Source organism: Crotalus tigris, unplaced genomic scaffold (assembly GCF_016545835.1).
Source record: "Crotalus tigris isolate CLP2741 ecotype Arizona unplaced genomic scaffold, ASM1654583v1 scf7180000024119.3904262, whole genome shotgun sequence".
Lineage (NCBI taxonomy): Eukaryota > Metazoa > Chordata > Lepidosauria > Squamata > Viperidae > Crotalus > Crotalus tigris.
Window position 1 is genome coordinate 1,001,085 of NW_024100396.1, and position 20,374 is coordinate 1,021,458.

General features: G+C 44.0%; 1 protein-coding gene across 3 annotated transcripts; it reads right to left on the reverse strand.

Annotated features, from left to right (window-relative positions):
* Window positions 1-7,277: 7,277 nt before the first annotated feature.
* LOC120298704 (protein NKG7-like) lies at window positions 7,278-19,327 on the reverse strand. Of its 3 annotated transcripts, none has more exons than XM_039322686.1 (5): window positions 18,932-19,327; window positions 13,437-13,627; window positions 11,204-11,350; window positions 9,296-9,430; window positions 7,278-7,716 (listed from the first exon to the last, which is right to left on the reverse strand). In XM_039322686.1, exons 2-5 carry the CDS (start codon window positions 13,624-13,626, stop codon window positions 7,658-7,660), a joined length of 531 nt encoding a protein of 176 aa, XP_039178620.1. In that variant the 5' UTR covers window position 13,627; window positions 18,932-19,327; the 3' UTR covers window positions 7,278-7,657. The 3 variants fall into 3 exon arrangements, with proteins under 3 accessions (XP_039178620.1, XP_039178621.1, XP_039178619.1); XM_039322687.1 differs by having other exon boundaries at window positions 9,296-9,394; window positions 13,437-13,688; XM_039322685.1 differs by having other exon boundaries at window positions 13,437-13,688.
* Between the last annotated feature and the right edge of the window lie 1,047 nt (window positions 19,328-20,374).

Consider the following 20,374-nt stretch of genomic DNA (forward strand, 5'->3'; position numbering starts at 1 on the left):
AGGGAGTTTATCCCTAGAACAGTGGTTCTCAACCTGTGGGTCGGGACCCCATTTGGGGTCAAATGACCATTTCATGGGAGTCGCCAAACAACGCAGTCCGCCATTTCCCCCCCCCTTTTCCTTAGCTGTGCTACTCCCTTTTATTCTATTGGCTTTTGAAAGCCAATAGAATAGACTCTCTTGAATAGAGTCTAATTCTATTGGCTTTCAAAAGCCAATAGGAATTGTCCAGGCTGTCTCGGCCCTGCTGAGCCCGCCAAAAGTCCCATTCTGCAAACGGTGCTGCACCAGTTGAGTAGTCCTTGACTTACGACCGGTTGAGTAGTCCTCGACTTACGACCGGTTGGGGGTCTCGGCATTAAAAAGGTTGAGAACCACTGCCCTAGATAGTCAGGATTTTGACTTTTTCCATTATAAGGCCACAATAATCATACTTAGCAAAACTGGACATGGAAAGGGGAAACTGCAGGAATGTATCCTGGGATAAAATACGATTGTGGTTCGACTTTTTTGGCCAGCTAATACCATTTCCAGTTTTTAGTCTCCCACCAGCACTCCATAATTACATGTCTTCTGTTCATAGTGTTTTCCTTTAGCTCTTTGCGGGGGGGGGGGATCATTTCCTTTCTTCCTCACTTATTTTTTGTTCGATGCTTTTTTTTTTTTTTTTTTTTAAGAAAAAGATGTTTTTGAACAGCTGCCAATATCCGGATCCAGATCAAACATCACCATGCGATGAGGATGTGAATTCAGCTTAGCAAGCTCTACGTATGACTGTGTTGTAGCTCATTTGAAAATGCATAATCGAGTTTTCAGGGTCTGAGTTTGTGCAGTATGTCTTTCCTATTTTGAGATCGAAGCTGGTTTAAAATCAGTTCCATCTTCCTGCAAGGAACATTTGGGAAATGAAATGGCCTGTGTGGTGTTGTTTTTCTTACCTGAAAAGAAACTCAGCGTGATGGCTAGGTCAGAGGAGGAGAGCTTCCATGATGTCTCAGTGGCAGCGAGTGAACGTGTGCCAAAGATCACGGCCCCATAGCAAGCTATAGTAGAGATCAGCATGCAAATGATAGAGACGGTAATATAAACTAGGAGAAAAAGAAAGAGGAAGCACGTTGTGAAAAGTCAGCTTAGGATTGTCTTCTAGAATCACTGCAGGCAGATCTGCAGCTTTCAACCTGATTAACAGAATAACAGAGTGGGAAGGGACCTTGGAGGTCATCTAGTCCAGGGCTTTTCAACCTTTTCACCCATTGTACCACTTTTAGGATATGGCAACATTCGAGTACCACCAGTCGCCTAGCAAGGGGTCAAAAGCTTGACCCCCCCAAAAAAACCCAGAAAAGAGTGATAAAGTACAGATAGTCCTCGACTTACAACAGTTCGCTTAGTGACTGTTCAAAGTTACAACGGCACTGAAAAAAGTGTCCCCCCCAATCCACAGCCGAGCCTGCCCACCCGGTGCCTGCCCACCCGGTGGCACTCTTCCTCATGTCCAAGGTTTTCATTGTTGTAAGCATTTCTGTTGAGGATTGGCAGTGGAGGTTGGGTGGGGGGTGTTTGGTTTTTATTCCCCCCCCGTCTGCTGAGTGGTTGCAGCAGGTTTTGGTCACTTCACATGACCCTGGGACACTGTGACCGTCATAAATATGAATCAGTTGCCAAGCATCTGAATGTAAATCATAAGACCCTGGAGATGCTGCAACATTCCAGCTGATTGGTGCTTCTTCAGGGCTCAGCAGAAGCGCCAGGATCAGAGCTGAGCTCCAGCTGGAGCCTCGCACTGATCCTGATGCTTCCGCTGAGCCTTGACAGCCCTGCAGCTCCAGCTATGTCTCTCTCAGGCTTGTGCGGTGCTGCCACTGGTTCAGCTCATTCTCCTCCCCCGCTACCACTTTTCTAGGATGGTCGCGTACCACCTGCCAGGTGCCAATGTACCACAGGTGGTACCCGTACCACTGGTTGAAAAGCCCTGTTCTAGTCCAACCCCCTGCTCAAGTGGGAAACCCTATGCCATTCCAGACAAAAAGTTGCCCAGTCTCTTCTTAAAAACCTCCAGTGATGGAGCACCCACAACCTTTATTCCGTTAGCTTATAACCTGAACATCAATTTAATTCCTCTTGTCTGCAGAAATGCTGCAAATGAGGATTTCTAGGCCAAATAGAAATCTTACTTGGAAGTTTTTAGGTAATGCTGGATAATTCATGCTGCTCTTCTGAAAGCTTCCCAGAAGAGAACGTGTATGGTGAAGAGTTGCTGCGACTGAGGGGGCTCAGGTTCAAGTCCCCCCCCCGGGCATACAGATGATGAAATGTAGTTTGGCAGATCATAACTCTAAAGCTGTGATTTATGTACTTGTGTCAAGGGTCAGGATATAAGGATGGGGATTGTGCCATGATGTCCACATCTGTTTCATTTAGAAGTAATCTCAGTTTGCTGCTAACACTTGTGGTTCAATCTAGGGACCTCTAACACTGCATATATCCTTTTTTTACCTGTGTGTGTATGTAATTTTATTCTCTTAAAGCATTCTCTTGGTGATCATTGTTTTAATAGTATGGATATTCAGGGAGTGATATTTTTACTTTTATTTTTAGTGTGTGTGTGTGTGTTTTAAGACACACACACACACACACACACACCTATAATAAAGGTAAAAAAGGATATATGCAGTGTTATCTTCATTTTAGATATCAAAAGGGTTTTGCGGCTCCCGGTGTTTTGTTTTTGGTGGGAAACGGGTCCAAGTGGCTCTTTGAGTGTTTTGGGTTGCCTACCCATGGTATAGGTGTATCCTTCGAAACAATTGCAAGATGGGCCCAGAGATTTGCCAGATGGGAACGTGAGTGGCATTATAAGTAGTTGGTACCTGCTGCCTATCTATTCAGTAGGTGTACTTTGAGAACGTACAGTACCGTTGATATTGTTTCTTCAGAGTTCATCCAAGGAAGAAAGAACAGTGCTGTCAGATCACCTTCCACATTTCAGTGTCCTAGCTGCTCTCTTTCTTATCAGAACCTGGCAGTTTTTGGGCCTCCCTGTTGCAGATGCAGTGTGTCTAACAATGGAGGAACCAGAAGCTGTAAACTATAAGTGTGAGATGAAGGTTGCGGGAGCTGTGTCTCTATGCCAGAGTCTAGCAACAGGTTGAAAAAGCAAGTGACTGCATAAATTTTTGTTTAAAAGTTCTCGTTCTGAAAAGGAGGAAGCCTGGGTAATTGGATTCCACTTCTGATCTCGTTGAACAAGGCAAGCATCTATCTTTTGCCCGCCCCTCCCCCAGCCATATCTGACTGCTTCTAATTCCTGTTTTTTTACAGATATATTTATTTATTGTGATTTTGTGCCATCTGGTGGGTGTCTTTGGAGAGAGGGGACAATTCTCCTAATTATATCCCCGAAACAACAATTCTCTAAGGTAGAGTGGATTGAAAAAGATGGATGAGACCAATGTTGCCCATTAAACTCCATTAGTTACGGAGAACATGAGCCTGGATCTCTATGCTCCAGGCCCAACACTTTTACTGAGGTTATAAGGAGTCCTCAACTTACGACCATTCATTTAACAAACATTCAAAATGACAACAGCACTGAAAAAGTCATAGCGTCCCCATGGTCACATGGTGAAAAATCTGGCACTTGGCAGCTAGCAAGTATTTATGATAGTGTCTCAGGATCACATGATTTTCAATCTTGCCTTTCCAACAAGCAAAAGTCAATGGGGGGAAGCCTGATTTGCTTAACAACCGAGTCATTTGCTTAACAACTATGGGAAAATAGGTACTAAAATCAGGTGCAACTCACTTAACTGCATCACTTAGTGATAGAACTTTGGGTCCCAATTTTAGTTGTAAGTTGAGGATCACCTGTATATTGATTTATGAGATGTACCTGCCCCCTCAGTCCAAACCAACAATGAGTTGGATTAGTTCCATCTGTTTCTCTGGAACTATTTTTCCATCTTTTTATCACCAGCAAACCCCTCCTAGAAAACCAGGGAGGTGATTTCAAGTGATTTATTAAACCTGGAGTGGCTGGCTTGAAGGAGTCGTGCCCATTTGTCTGGCTACATGTTCTTTTTGCTAGCTCTGAGGCAAGGTGGCGTCGCTCCTTTCCCATTGCTGAGTGAAAGAATAAGGGCAGATGGGGGAGTGGTCCAGAGAGGAGAAGGGGCACAGGGAACACCCTGAACACGGCCTGCTCAAACCAATAGTGGTGCAACCTGGACATTTATAGCGGCGACGCATTCAAAGTTCTGAAGATTCCATAGCCCTTACATGGTATTTCTTTCAGAAGAAAGCATTCCCCTAGCTGGCAGTCTATCCATAATCCCCGGAAGACAAAAATGCCCCGGATAAATCTTTTGACCCAGTACTCCGTGCAGATGGCTATCATCAGCAGGCAAGTAGCTACACAAGAGAAGAAGATCCCACCCAGACGGACCCAGTCATGGGCCTTCAAATTCTTGAACCACACAATGATGGGCCACTTGAAAAGGGACTCCTTGTAGCGGTCCATAATGGTGGGTCAATGGAAACAGCGAGACCAAAGGCGCTTCCTTCCGAACCTCGGGGGGGGGGATACGTCTTTGTGGATGAACCGTATAACACCCACAACCGCACCGGAGTGACTGTGTCTTTTAGATTACAAAGTTTTCATCAGAAGCTTTCTTGAGACATGTATAGTAGCAAAGCAGGAGAAGGTTTCCATGGTAACCCCAGTGTTCTGGAAGTTCTGAAGAAGCTCAGTTAGCATGCTCCTTCCATTGGACATCAGCCCGGCGTGGGCATCCATGGCTCCAGCTGTTTTGCCACAATGACAGCCCTGTTGCCCTATGGCTTTGCAAACTGACTCCTTTGGGATGTGTGTGCAGTGTAAAGATGCACCATGGTGGTGGGTTTTCCCCACATGCAGTGCTTCTCTTGTCAGATGGATTTGTTCGATCCTTCCTGTGGGCACTATGGAAGCCCACTAAGGCAGTGGTTCTCAACCTTTTTAATGCCGTGACCCCCAACTGGTCGTAAGTCGAGGACTACCCAACCGGTCGTAAGTCGAGGACTACCCAACTGGTCGTAAGTCAAGGACTTTCCCTGCCCAGGAGCGCCGCACATGGGTGGTGCCGCCCTCTGCGCCGGCCGAGGCGTAGCTGGCAAGCAGCAGAGACGGCGCAGGCCGACCACCGGCTAGGCCACCAGCTGCCCCAGCCCAAGGGAGGTAAGGCACCCACTGGGCCTCACACGCAGCAGCAACCCTTCCTGCGCCCGCCGGCCTCCCACCTCCCACCCCTGGCCCTCTTTTACTTACATTTTTAGTAGTTGCTCAGCAGGGAGGGGTGGAAACTTCCAGACAGCTCGCCTTCGCTGCAGACAACTTGCAGCACCGTTTGCAGAATGGGACTTTTGGCGGGCTCAGCAGGGCAGAGACAGCCTGGACAATTCCTATTGGCTTTGGAAAGCCAATAGAATTAGACTCTGTTCAAGAGAGTCTATTCTATTGACTTTCAAAAGCCAATAGAATAAAGAGTAGCACAGCTAAGGAAAAGGGGAAAAAATGGCGGACTGCATTGTTTGGCGACCCCCGTAAAATGGTCGTTCAACCCCAAATGGGTCCTGACCCACAGGTTGAGAATCGCTGCACTAAAGTGACTACAAAACTCTGCAACTCCAGATTAGCATAAAAGAGAGTATGCGGACTCTGTAAACCACTTAGAGAGGGCTATAAAGCGGTATATAACTGGTATATAAGTCTAAGCCTGGAGGAGCATTGTTCATGGGGTTGTGATGGGTCAGACGGGACTTCGCAATTAACAAGTCTAAGGTGCTATTGCTATTTCTTCTCCAGCCCAGTGCATTTTTGTGTAATGGGCTGATTGCTTTATTACTTGCATACAGATCTTCTTTGCGCTGGTAATGATTAAATCAGAAAAAAAGCTTCTGGTATTCCTATCTTTGCTTAAAAGGAAATCTCACACAATTCATTGTTGCTTACTCCCATGGACTCATAAGTGGAATTCTAAGCCTCTAAGGGTAACTCTTCCATAGTTTATCTTATTGCATACTAATTGTTGCAATGGGTTGTCCAACAGGTAAAAATAAAAGGCAGAACTTGTACAGAGGCATTATTTAATTCAAGATACCAGAACAACATCTAAAAGTCAGTCTTAGGCAACCTGAACATGGCTATTGTATTCATTAAAAAAAAACAACATAAATCAGAATACTTTGAAATGGAATAGTTTGCAAATGAAGTGATTGGATACTTCTTGAAAAGTGAGTGAGCAGAGGATGGTAATTCCAGAAGAAAAGGACTAGTAATCCAGCTTTTGTAATACTAAAGAGGATTCACAAGGTATTAAAAGCAATGTTTCTTAATGTTAACAACTTCTAAGACATGGATTTCAACTCCCAGAATTCCCTAGAAGATAGATAGAGTCTCGCCACCCTGTTAAGTTTTAGAAGGACAAAATATTTTCCTTTGAGTTATGGTATTAATAACTCTCTCCCCTAAAAGTAACCTAATTTGCATTTGAGTGACTACTGTGGATTATACTTTGGGAACCAGTATTCTAGGTTCTACCTAAGAACCTGAGCATTTTTCTAAAATATTGTCTATCTTTGGGATGTTTTTTGAATCACAATTCAGCAAAACAAACAACGATAAAGAAAGGTTTTACAGAAGCTGTTGTCCAGGGGCACAATCCTAAAAACAGAATACAAAACCTTTAGAAAATGGCAAAGTAATAATACAACATAAGGAAAGGGGGTTGAGAATTGTAGCTTTTTTAAAAAGATGAAGATCAGGAGAAATAAATCCTTTCAGATTAACAGAGCCTAGCGCAGTGATGGCAAACCTTTTAGAGACCGAGTGCCCAAACTGCAACCCAAAACCCACTTATTTATCGCCAGGTGCCAGGTGGGCATGGCCCACTGGGTGGGCGTGGCTATGGTGGTCATGGCAGACTGGGTGGGTGTGGCCAAGGTGGGCGTGATCACCTCGATGTTGCTCATGGGGAGGGACGTATGTGGGGGCCAGGCAGGGTTGGGGGAGATCAAGGGGGTCTCTGGGGGATGGGACGGTGGGCAGGAGGTTTGTCCTGTGGGGTGAGGCAAGGTGAGGCAGGGCGGGGGTGCCATTGTCGCAGGGCAAGGCGAGGCACGGGCCGGGGCAGCTGCTGCCTGACACCCTCGCCCCCCACACACAGAGGCCAGCGAGCACATGGGTGCTGGGATGCATCCAGCCATGTGTGACCTCGGCGAGTTAGCAGGCAACTGATTGAAGAGGGACAGTTGCCATCTCCAGGGCATGGTGCATGTGCCCACAGAGAGGGCTCTGAGTGCCGCCTCTGGCACGCGTGCCACAGGTTCGCCACCACTGGCCTAGCGGATCTCTTAAAAACCACTGGAAATTTTGCCACTTGAAATCATAATTTTGCCAACACATCTTACTTGGCAAGCAAACTAATTATAAAAATTACTTCTAGTCACCCACAAGATAATTGTTTTGGAAAGTGAGCAAAAACAAAACAAAACAGTACAGCTGAGCAGTGCACTGGAGATGGGGAGATGCATTGGTCCAGAAGAAGTAGGGATGAGGCACCTTCTTGTTAAGAAAAAAGCTTCTGTACAATTGTGCTTGCTCTTTTGTTGACCGGGACTTTCATATCCTTTCATAGCTAGCAGATGGAGCGTTCAAGGAGGCAACGTGGTTGAAAGCGCCTGCAAGGTGAGAGAACAAGAGCAAGTAAAGGACCAAGAAGGTGAGCTTGAGGTGCTAAAACCAATCTTAGATTGCTCAGGCGTAATTGTTTATGAACAACTGTTCGTCTAAGGCTGTGTTGGGTTGAGCATGTGCAAAAATAACCAGGTATCTTATAAATATATTATTCTTCCTTTCCACTGAATGCAAAAAGGGTTTTTTTTAAAAAAATAAAAATGGCTGGAGAGTGCCATTTCTTTCTGAAGAGAAATGCTTCTGGTCTTATGTAAATGCTCTAGTCCAGGGGTAGGCAACCTTGCCTCTTTTATGACTCATGGACTTCAACTCCCAGAATTCCTGAGCCAGCGTGGCTCAGCATGGAAACCTCTCCCTTTCGCCTCATCATGGCTGGCTCAGGAATTCTGGGAGTTGAAGTCCACCAGTCATAAAAGAGCCAAGGTTGCCTACCCCTGCCCAAATGCCTGCATTTTGATCATGTGACTGTGAGGAAAAATATTTAAATATTTAAACCAGGGGTCTTAAAACTTGGCTCTTTTATGACTCGTGGACTTCAACTCCCAGAATTCCTGAGCCAGCATGGCTCAGCATGGAAACCTCTCCCTTTCCCCTCAGCATGGCTGGCTCAGGAATTCTGGGAGTTGAAGTCCACGAGTCATAAAAGAGCCAAGGTTGCCTACCCCTGCTTAGTCTCTTGATTATGTGCTTTTCTAAGGCAGGAATCCATTGGATTAATGGAAAGGGGCATTTTCTATGCGAGCTCAAACCAACTAAATGTTTAAAAATATCCTCTGTTCCCTGTATTTGTTCTATAATACAGGGGTCCCCAACCCTCAAGCGGCAGATCAGTACTGATCTGCGACCTGTTAGGAAATGGGCCACAGAAGTGAAGAAAGTTGCATCTGCCTGTGTACAGGATCTAGGTAGCACACAAAACCATCCCCCTCCACCCTCACCAAGTCCGTAGAAAAATGATCTTTTCCGGAAGCCAGTCCCTGGTGTGAAAAAGGTTGGGGACTGCTGCGATAATATATTGCTTTTTTTTAAAAAAAAATCTTTGGATTATTTTATGACTCTGAATATTATCATCTGTGAACCGTCCAGAATTGTTGGAGGTTGGATAGTATAATAACATAGACTAGTGCTTCTCAAATGTGGCTGTAATGTATTGAGGTGAATTACTTGTAAATGTCAAAAAATGGTCATAAGACTCTGTCAGTTAAGAGCCAGACTTTCTGTCTACATGCTAATTACTTGTGTTAAAGGTGGGAACTAATACTTGAATCCTATTGGCCGCCATCTAGTTGCTGAGTGTATAAATAGGGGTGGAGCGGCAGTTATTCAGGCTTCTGTTTAATCCTTAAATAAAGAGTTGTTTGTTCACCTGCTGCCTCGTCGATGCCTCGCCGAGCACCAAACATAACAGTGGCCGCTTTTAAGTTGTGTGGGCTTCAACAACCAGAATTCCCCACCCATCAGGCTGGGAAGGGAAGCCCAGGCCTCTTAAAATTGGTCAGACTTGAGAAGCACCAGTCTATGGATTAAAGTGTCAGAGTTTCAGAAACGCTGCTGTAGACTCACCAGCCAAGAGAAACAGGGGGAAAGCAATCCATCCAGAGTAGAAAGACCATGCAAAGGAGACCTGGATTTGAGATGGTGGCTTCTCCTTCCATGTTTCGGCTGTATACACAGTGAGGGCTATTAGAGTAAAGAGTCCTTTCAAAAAGCAGAGAGAAGATCAGTGCTGGTTAACGCAGCTCTGTGCAGATTCACCCATGAAATTTTTACTCCCTCTTTGGTTTGCACATAGGGTACATTGTGCAGGAAATGTTTGCTCCTGTGAATGCAAACTGTTTTAAGGCCCTGAATTCACACCTTGGCTGCATTCACATGTCACCCTTAGCCTGACTCAACCCATTTCCTGAGTTTGCATACACCGCTGAATCATGGACTAACCCAGTGGGCTGCAAATATAACTACTGCTGAGTTTATACAACATGCTAAGCCATAGAAAACCGAGTTTTCAACTAAGTAAGCCTAGAAAGTTGTGCAGATGCATTTCTAGCCCTTCCCTGATTAAATGTATTATATGAACGTAACCGTGGGATTGTAATCACCATTCTCTGAAAGCTCTTTTGTATGTCTGCTTTCATTTTCAGCGCCTGAAGATTTTTGAAAGGGATAAATCATGTTTGTGAAACCAGTTTCACCTTCATCAGGTAAATATCCTAAAGGAGATACAAGTAGTTCTTGATTTACGACCATTCTTTAATGACTGTTCAAAGTTACAGCGGCTTTGAAAAAAAAGCAACCTCGGTCCTCACACAACCATTGCAGTGTCCCCATTGTCACATGATCACAATTTAGGCACTTGGCAAGTGGCATTTATTTACGATGGTTGTGGCATCCTGGGGGGGTGTCACATGATCACCATCTGAGAGCTTCCCAGCCAGGGTCCAACAAGCAAAGTCAATTTGGCGGTGGGGGAGCTGAATTCACTTAACAATCATATGATTTGATTAATAATCATGGCAAAAAGCCATGACTCAATCACTGCATCAGTTAATCCCAAATGTGGCCGTAAGTCAAGGACTACCTATATCAGGCAAAGATTCTTTATTTCCTGTGGCCCTTTCCCTTTTGGGATCTACAACAGATATTCTTTGTTTGCTCACTTTGGACAGCAGTTTGGTCTGATGGATTAAGGCAAGGGTCCCCAACCTATGGGCTGTGGCCTACTGGCCATCGGGCCACAGGATAGGCGGGCTAGTGCATGCACATTCACCCCCACTCGCACTAGCCCCTGTGGACCTAGTTGCATATGTGCACAAGGCTAACAGCATGGCTAGTGCTTGTGCACCACGCAAACAGTGCCACTATCATGCATGCAGGTTGTGCAGCCCATTTGTTCATGTGCGCGGGGCTAGAGGCATCAGCTAACACATGTGCACCTAGTGCTGTACGGGTTGCGTGGCCCATTTGCACATGCACACAGGTGGTAGCAGCTGCGGCGGCTACTAGCGCTTGTGCAAATAGCATTAGCGCCACGCAGGTGGGTGCGGCCCTGTTTGCATGCGTGTGTGCGTGCGCATAGAAGTTTCCCAGCTGTTCCCTTTCCCTCCGGGCCACCAGAATGAAAAGGTTGGTGACCTCTGAATTAAGGGAAAACATTTTCCAGAGAGGTCATTCTCTGGAAAACCTTAGCAGGTGAAGTCCACCAAACCTGTTATTAACATCCTCTAGGAGTTAGCTAGTGTTTGGAGGTTTTCTCTTAAGTTGCAGCTTTCCAGAATTGCTTCTGGCTGTTTCGTATTTGGGGCCATGTTACCAACTGAGCACTGATTGTTTGAGAAGACAGTTGAAGCCTCATGGAAAAACCTTTGAACTTCCCCAGATTCCCACCTCCCCCCAGGAGGAGATATCTTGCATTCTCTTTGAGATCACCCTCCCCATGACTGGAGACTTCTCTTCATCTTTGGTAACACCTACCGGCCACATAGGCAGCCACGGAAGCAACCAAAGGCTTTCCCAGGATGCCAAACATGGAAGGCGCGAAGGTGGCAATCAGAAAGAAGTGTAATGCCAGAGCTGTCAGGGAAGCCAAAATCAGAAACGCACGGGTAGCTGTGATGTAGCCTGCAAGCAAAGTTGTAGATGCAGAAGGTTATGTCTATTTTTAATCCTTATTGCAGTAATACTTGTTTTGTTTGCTTACTAGATTTTTATCATGCCTTTATTACTTTATTAGTAACTCAAGGTGGTGACCATGCATAATACGCCTTCCCCCTTCGATTTCCCCCACAACAACAATCTTGGAAGGTAGGTTTGGTTGAGAGAGAGAGTGATTGACCCAAAGTCACCTTGCCAGCTTTTATCCCTAATGTGGGACTAGATATTAGTGCAATGTTAGAGGCAACGCAATGGTGAATAGAATGCGAAGGATGTGTGTATATAATGTATGTTCTTATTTGTGGTTTTTACTTATGTGTAGTGTGCACTTAATTTCACTGTGGGTTACACAATGACAATAAAGATTCTATCCTATTGAACTCATTGTCTCCCGGTTTCTAGGCCTACACCTTAACGCCAAACTGCCTTTCAATATATCAGAGCATCCTCACTCTTTGTTCAGAAAACTTTCTAACTATCCTCCAGAAAGGGAGCCGTCAACATGGGCACGTGGCCTTATCGCTTTGCCACTAGAGTACTGCCGTACACTCCATGTGGGCCTGAGTTTGAAGACTGGTAACCCAAAAACAAGAGTTGCTGGCCACATGACCATAGAATTGTCTTTGGACAACGCTGGCTCTGTTGGCTAAGAAACAGAGATGAACAATGCGCCCCAGAGTCAGACATGACTGGACAGGAGATTACCAGGATTACCAGGAGATTTCTCATTGCAGTTCAAGAGTGCTGGTTCTGGTCTATAAAATTCTATATGGTTTGTTTATTTATTTATTTATTTATGAGACTTATATACCACTTTAAGTGCAAGCACTCTCTAAGCGGTGTACACCAGTAAGCAATGTATATATATATTTACATTGCCCCCAACAATCTGGGTCCTCATTTTACCTACCCCGGAAGGATGGAAGGCTAAGTCAACCTTGAGCTGGTGAGATTTGAACCACTGACCTGCTGAACACAGTCAGCTAAAGTGGCCTGCAGTACTGCACTCTGACTGCTGCGCCACCTCGACTTGGTGCCTAGGACTCTCTTCTCCCACCTGATTTGGCTTGACCATACTACATTCTTCCTGCAGGAAGCCTTGGGTTATACCTATTTCTGCCAAATAGGAGAACAGTAGCCAGAAGGCGGTATTTTTCAGCCTGGCCTTATGGACTAGCCTTTCTTAGAAGTAAGACTTTCCTTAAGTCCATTCCTTCTAACGTTCCAGAAGTCTCTCCCCATTGCTGTTTTCAGTGTTAGTGCATTTTTCTAATCCTGATTAGAAATTGTTTCTATTTTTCATTCACCATGGATGTTTTAATTTTGTTTATGTTTGTAGTGTTGAGAGTTTTGTAAATCACTTCGAATCTGCCATTAATCTGGCAGTATATGAATGCAATCAGTACAAGAACATGAAGCTAGGCTGTCTGCCCTGCCGAATGTTATCGGCATCCTTGCTATTTTTGAAATCGGGGTGTGTTTTAAGATGCAATGAATTGTGGCTTTCCATAAAGTGATGTTTTCACTTATTTGTGGAGGAGAAGCAAAGTAAAAATGTCTTACATAAGGGATACATTATTTCATGCACGCAATGATGTAGGACAGTGTTTCCCAAACTTGACAATTTTAAGGCATGTGGACTTTAACTCCCAGAATTCCACAGCCAGCAATGCTGGCTGTGGAATTCTGGGAGTTGAAGTCCACATGCCTTAAAATTGTCAACTTTGGGAAACACTGATGTAGGAGATGACCAGGTTGAGCCCGAGAGACGGAGTCAAACGCGTCATCAGTCATGAGTCCCTTCACACCCACAAGAGATCTAAGTTTAGTCCACCTTGAATTTCTTCTACCCTTATCCATGACCAATTTCCTTTGGCTGTTAGTAGTTCAGGTTTTTGTAATTAAACTTGCCATAAATCTTTATATCCATTTGAACTTCCTGGATCTCTTGATTTCCCTGGCTCTGACAAATACACAATACACACAGTTGCTGATGCCTCTTATTGGGAATACTTAGAAAAAAAATGGAAGGCCTTCCTGCCATAAATCTTACCAACGGGCTCCTTTACAGTTTCGCATTGGCTTTTGAATGCTCCAAGGTTCATGCAGAACTGCCACAGCCCACTGTGGGCTGTCCCAGCAGGACCAAAAGATACTATCCAGTAATCAGTGCTGAGCGCCATCAAAAGTAAGCTGATGCTCAAGAATGCCATAAGCATGCTGAAGATACGGCCGCAAAACATCCTGATGCAGGGACAAAAGCGTTTCAACCGTCACTTTTCTTGGTATTCAACTTTTACAAACCCTAGAAGAAAAACAGATTAAAGGGAGACAATTGATCCCCAGGGGATGAAATGGAACAGCATCAGAAGAACTGTATGAGTGTGTTTGTGTGCGTGTTTCACTCTTTATTGGTCTGTTGGTGTAGGAGAGAGTGGTGAAGTCATTGAAGTGAGCAGGAGCCAGGAAATTCTTGAGCGTTTTGTTTTGCCCTGGCGGCACAGTGGTTAAAGTGCAATAAGGCAGGCAAACTCTGCCCACAGGCTGGAGTTTGACCCTGACAGGCCTCAAGGTTGACTCAGCCTTCCATTCTTCCATCCTGGGTAAAATGAGGATCCAGATTGTTGGGGCAATATGCAATTGTAAACTTCCCAGAAAGTGCTGTAAAGTGCTACAGGGTGGTATATAAACTATTACACTTGCTGTTTGATTTTAGAGACACATTCAAACAATTTCTACTACTAGATCCAGAGGAGGCTAGTTACAACCCTCAAACAGTCCCAAGATTGGCTGAGTTTAAATTCCTGCCTTGGTTAGCCTAATTATATTCTAAACAGTTTACCAGGAAGTTGATTGCCCCTTTCCCCTTGAAAGATAGAAATAGAAACAAATGCCTATAAAGAAAAAAAAAAAAAAAAGACAGCTTCCCTCCAAAAATAGCAGAAAAAGTTTGAGTGGGTGAAGCCTTTCAAATTCTGATTATGGCGGCATCATTTCTGATCACATCACTAGAATGTCATGCAAGCTGACTCATTATTGGAAGAGAGAGAGAGAGAGAGAGAGAGAGAGGGAGAGAAGGAGGGAGGGAGAGAGAGAGGAGGGAGAGAAAGAGAGAGAAAGAGAAAGAGGGAGAGAAAGAGAGGGAGAGAGAGGAAAGAGAGGAAAGAGAGAGAGGGAGAGGAAAGAGAGAGAGCGAGAAGGGAGAGAGAGAGGGGGAGGGAGGGAGGGAGAGAAAGAGAGAGGAAAGAGAGGGAGAGAAGGAGGGAGGGAGAGAGGGAGGGGGGAGTGAGAGAAAGAGAGAGAGGGAGAGAAAGAGAGAGAGGGAGAGATAGGAAAGAGAGAGAGAAAGAGAGAGAGAAAGAGAGAGAGGGAAAGGAAAGAGAGAGAGAAAGACAGGGAGAGGAGAGAGGAGGGGAGGGAGAGAAAGAGGAAAGAGAGAAAGAGAGAGAGAAAGAGAGAAGGAGGGAGGGAGAGAGAGAAAGAAAAAGAGAGAGAGATATAGGAAAGAGAGAGAAAGAAAGAGGGAGAGGAAAGAGAGAGAGAAAGAGAGAGAGGAGAGAGAGAGAGGAGGGGGGGAGAGAAAGAGAGGAAAGAGAGAGAGAGAGAGAGAGAAGGAGGGAGAGAGAGAGAAAGAGAGAGAGATAGGAAAGAGAGAGAGAAAGAGGAAGAGGAAAGAGAGAGAGAGAGAAAGAGAGAAAGAGAAAGAGAGAGAGAAGGAGGGAGAGAGAGAGAAAGAGAGAGAGATAGGAAAGAGAGAGAGAAAGAGGAAGAGGAAAGAGAGAGAGAGAGAAAGAGAGAAAGAGAAAGAGAGAGAGAAGGAGGGAGAGAGAGAGAAAGAAAGAGAGAGAGGGGAAAGAGAGAGAGAGGAGAGAGAGCGAGCGAGAGAGAGAGATTGTACTCCCTTATCCCTCAGTTGTACTTTGCATGGTGAAACAATGAAAAAGAGGTCATACAGCTGAAAATCCACTATTTTGCTTGCAAATCCAATTGCAAATCCAACAGGCTTGAGCCAATACTGTTTTGGGAGCTATAAAAAAAGTGAACAGAATTTCCACCCTGCATTTGGAGACTGCATGAAATGGGGAGGAGGGAGAGGAAGTTCAGACAGTATGAGTGTCAGAATCCAATTATATTTCATCTCTAATTATCAACTATAAAAAAAACCCATTTCTGCCTTCTATGGATTCTGTCATACAATGAAGGGAAGGGGGTGAACAAAGGGACTTTATGGCCCTCACTTCCTTCAGTACACTTCAAAGGGACTGGATGTGGATAGCACCAAAAGGACTAACCATAACAATGGGGCTATTACCTTTCATGTACTCCTGTCTGAAGTCTCCATCCAGCCGGCAGTAAGGAAAAGGGGGTGGGAATGTAATGCCTGAGACTGTCACTGGAAGAAGGGGGTGATTGGGTGGGGCTACTGGGGAACCCCTTAAAACCTTGAATGGGAGAGCTTGGACCCCAAGTCCTGTCTAGAACGCCTGCAACCATTTTCTCTTAATAAAGGATGCCTGTTGGAAGAATTATTCCAAGAGTTCTGTCTTCTTAAGATGCAAAGTGGGGTGGGTCCTTACATTTATAAGGCTGATTGACATCTTTCTTCCATTTTCATTTTTTTTATAAAAAAAAAAAAAAAAAAGGTGCCGGAACTCACACACGTCATACAACTCGCTTTGCCTACCCTACAAGGTTCCATCCCAAAAAGGTGGCGGAACTCTGTTCTGGGCGTTCTATAAGAAAAAAAGCCCTGTACAAGAGTACACTCCAGAAGACAGGCTTAAGATACAGGAGGACCTGGACAGACTTGAACACTGGGCTCTATCTAACGAAATGGAATTTAATGGTGAAAAAAGTAAGGTTCTACATTTAGGCAAGAAAAACCAAATGTACAGGTATAGTATAGGGGGTACCTTGCTCAATAGTAGTAACTGTGAGAGGGACCTCGGAGTCCTAGTGGACAATCACTTAAATATGAGCCAGCCGTGTGCTGCAGCTGCCAAAAAAGCCAACACAGTGCTGGGCTGCATTAACAGACGGATAGAATCCAGATCACATGAAGTATTAATACCACTTTACAAGGCCTTGGTAAGGCCACACTTGGAATACTGCATCCAGTTTTGGTCAACACAATGTAAAAAAGATGCTGAGACTCTGGAAAGAGTACAGAGAAGAGCAACAAAGATGATTAGGGGACTGGAGGCTAAAACATATAAGGAACGGTTGCTGGAATTGGGTATGTCTAGTTTAACGAAGAGAAGGACGAGGGGGGACACAATAGCAGTGTTCCAATATCTCAGGGACTGCCACAAAGAAGAGGGAGTCAAGCTATTCTCCAAGGCGCCTGAAGGCAGGACAAGAAGCAATAAATGGAAACAAATCAAGGAGAGAAGCAACCTAGAACCAAGGAGAAACTTCCTGACAGTTAGAACTATTAACCAGTGGAACAACCTGCCTCCAGAAGCGGTGAACGCTCCAACACTGGAGGTTTTTAAGAAGAGACTGGCCAGCCATTTGTCTGAAATGGTGTAGGGTTCCTGCCTGAGCAGGGGGTTGGACTTGATGACCTCCAAGGTCCCTTCCAACTTTATTATTATTATTATTATCTCTTTTTCCTTCCCTGGATGCCCCATTGTGTTTCTTCCAGATAGGACAGGAATAGGACCCTTGGAAACAATAGTTTCCTCTTAATTTATAACCAGAATAACAGAATTGGAAGGGACCTTTGGAGGTCTTCCAGTCCAACCTTAATAATAATTCCTCTTTTCTTTCCCAGTACGGTATTTGACACAATGATAGGGAAGAGAATTCTACTTCCCCAGGAAGCCTATTATAGAAGTGCCCCCTTTCAGGAGAGTTTCAGAAAGATCAGCAGCTGCAAAGCATAAAGGCAACAATTAACATTCTTGCTCCAAAAGGTAGTGAGATGTGGGTTAAATTTAGTGGTCACCTGCAGCCTTTTGCAGAGTCATCCATAGACTTCACTTCGAGCCACTTCCTGCACCCTTTTTACACACTCAAAGGTCTCGGTAACCTCAGCAAAAGCTGAGAACTTGAACGTGTGGGTTTAGAAGAAGGGAAGGGCCGGGCTTTCTTCCGAAACCCCTCTTTATTTTTTTCAAGACAGATAATGATCTATAGCAGGGTTTCTTTAACTTTTTGTCCTCATTAATTTTGGAATGGGAGCAATCATCTTGCCCTAGATTTTAATTATTTCAGCTCGTTACTTCGGCCGCAATCAAGGAAGTGGACCAGTGATTTGGATGTGATCCTTGACACGTTGCGCTGTGTTATCGATTTATATCTTACGCTCCCAGGGAGGAAAGAGAAGAAACAGGAAGGACGGTTGCAATAACTTTTTGAGGTCCTTTCTCCCACATTCCATCAACCCTCAGCAGACCGAGATGCAGAGCTAATGAACGATGGAAACTGTATCTTTAGCTCCGTGTGAGAAATACTAACTTGAAGGATCCCCAACGAGAGGCGGATTTCCTCCTTTGTAAGGAGCTTAAATGAAGACTCCATGAGAATTTGGTTTTGTGTGGCTTGTTCCTGGAGTCATCACAGCATCACAGAATAGGCTCCTGTTTCCAAGGGGAGACCCATCCTCCAAAAATATAAAACCACTGAAAAAGATCTGATCATAGGACCACGTGTGCCACATAGGTGGAGTATTATAGCTCCTAGAATACTGTCAAAGAGAAGTTTCTCCTGACTGCTACTTGCCCTCTGCAGTTGAGATGAATGTGTTAGAGTTGGGCAGAATTATTTGTTAGTAACTCTCAAGGTTCAAATTATTCCCTTGTGCTCGGAGATTTTTAGATGAAGGGAAATATGATTATTGGATTTAAATATTGTTGTTAAAGGATAAAAAATAAGGGATTAATTGGCTTAATATTTAGGATTTAGATTGATAAGGAAAATGAAAACTATTAGGAATTACCTTCAAACTATTGTTTAGCCCAGATAATGTAGATGATGGACTTGAGACAATAAAGGACACTCTATTAGTAAGTGATGATGTATTAGGATGAGAAATAGAAAATATTTTTGAAATAAGATAAGGATATATTTAAGTAAGTAATATGTGTATTTTAGATACGATAACTTTTATGTAGTGAAATAAAGGAAATTTGGATTACCCGAAACTTAAATACTATGGACATTAAAGGTTAAATTGGAATATTGTAATTAAAAATTAGGTAAAATTAAAAACAGGACACGGATATGTATAAGCAAATATATATATTGATAAATGTTTTAACTAAGTTTGTTATAATTGGAAATTTACTAGCCTAAATCTGATATAGCAAATGTTAAGGGAAATAGAGAAGGAATTTTTGATGATGTAACCTGAAATATGTACTAAAGATTTTGTTATTGAACCACTGATTACCCAGTCACCATGCTGCTTTCCAAATACTTAAATGTAAAACTGGAAAACCAATAAAATTTGTTTAAAAAATAATATTCCCTTGTGCTCAGGGTTTTTTTTTCTAGGCCTCCTCTGAAAAAGCGAGAGGAAACCAGGGGTATTTCCATCCTTACCTGAATCTTCTTGTAGAATGGTTCTTTTCTGGGACGATGACCTGAAGAATCTGAGGGAGAATTAAAGGATGAAGGGAGAAGGTTTGGAAAGAGGACAGCGTCCCTCCAAATGCTGTAGGTGTAAAGGTTGAAGAGCCAGGAAAGCTGAGGTATGGGCCTGTCTGAATGCTTCTCTCAACGATCTTAAAGCTCACCTCTATCTTTTTCTATCTTCGCCCACCCACTTCCTTTCCTTTGTTCACACTTCTGTTCAGGTCTGGTTCTCTTCTTCACACTTTGCTTCTGAGTTAATGATGTGTTTGCGGCTGCACTCATTTTCATTCCCGTCTCTCTTTTAATCTGAAACCATCTTGGCATGAATTGCCTCTTGAGAACCTGTCCAGTCTGACAAATGGCTGTCCGGTCTCTTCTTAAAAACCTCCAGTGTTGGAGCATTCACCGCTTCTGGAGGCAGGTTGTTCCACTGGTTAATTGTTCTAACTGTCAGGAAGTTTCTCCTTAGTTCTAGGTTGCTTCTCTCCTTGATCAGTTTCCATCTGTTGCTTCTTGTCCTGATTTCAAGTGCTTTGGAGAATAGCTTGACTCCCTCTTCTTTGTGGCAGCCCCTGATATTGGAACACTGCTATCATGTCCCCCCTTGTCCTTCTCTTCATTAAACTAGACATTCCTAAATCCAGCAACCGTTCCTTATGTGATTTAGGCTCCAGTCCCTGATCATCTTTGTTGCTCTTCTCTAGAGTCTCAACATCTTTTTTATATCGTGGTGACCCAAACTGGATGCAGGATTCCAATCTGGCCAATCTGAAGTCAGGAGCAACTTGGCTATTTGTTTTTCCTCCAGGTCAATGTTAATCAACTTTGGTAACTTGAAGATTTGTGGATTTCAATTCCCAGAATTCCCCAGCCAGCCCACTGATCACATGACCATGAGGATGTTGTGACAGTCATTTAAGTGCAAGGACCAGTCACAATTGCTTTGAATTGCAATTTGAATAGATGACACAAAAACACACATGTGTGTTTGGCTTTCCTCTTTGCCATCTTCTGTCCAGGATTTTATCTGTTTGTGTTTTTTATCTGCTGTGTTTTTATAATGGAGGATTATAATAATAATAATAATAATAATAATAATAATAATAATAATAATAATAATAATAATAATAGAAGAAGGAGGAGGAGGAGGAGGAGGAGGAGGAGGAGGAGGAGGTTGGAAGGGATCTTGAAGGTCATCAAGTCCAACTCCCTGCTCAGGCAGGAAACCCTATACCATTTCAGACAAATGGCTATCCAGTCTCTTCTTAAAAACCTCCTGTGTTGGAGCATTCACAACTTCTGGAGGCAGGTTGTTCCACTGGTTAATTGTTCTGACTGTCAGGAAATTTCTCCTTTGTTCTAGGTTGCTTCTCTCCTTGGTTAGTTTCCATCCGTTGCTTCTTGTCCTGC

Coding starts and splice junctions, on each gene's coding strand:
- LOC120298704 (XM_039322686.1), bottom strand. CDS start 13,626: ATGTTTTGCGGCCGTATCTTCAGCATGCTTATGGCATTCTTGAGCATC. Junction 11,351..13,436: donor AACTGTAAAGGAGCCCGTTG/GTAAGATTTATG, acceptor CTTTGCTTGCAG/GCTACATCACAGCTACCCGT. Junction 7,717..9,295: donor CCCCCTGTTTCTCTTGGCTG/GTGAGTCTACAG, acceptor CTCACCTTGCAG/GCGCTTTCAACCACGTTGCC.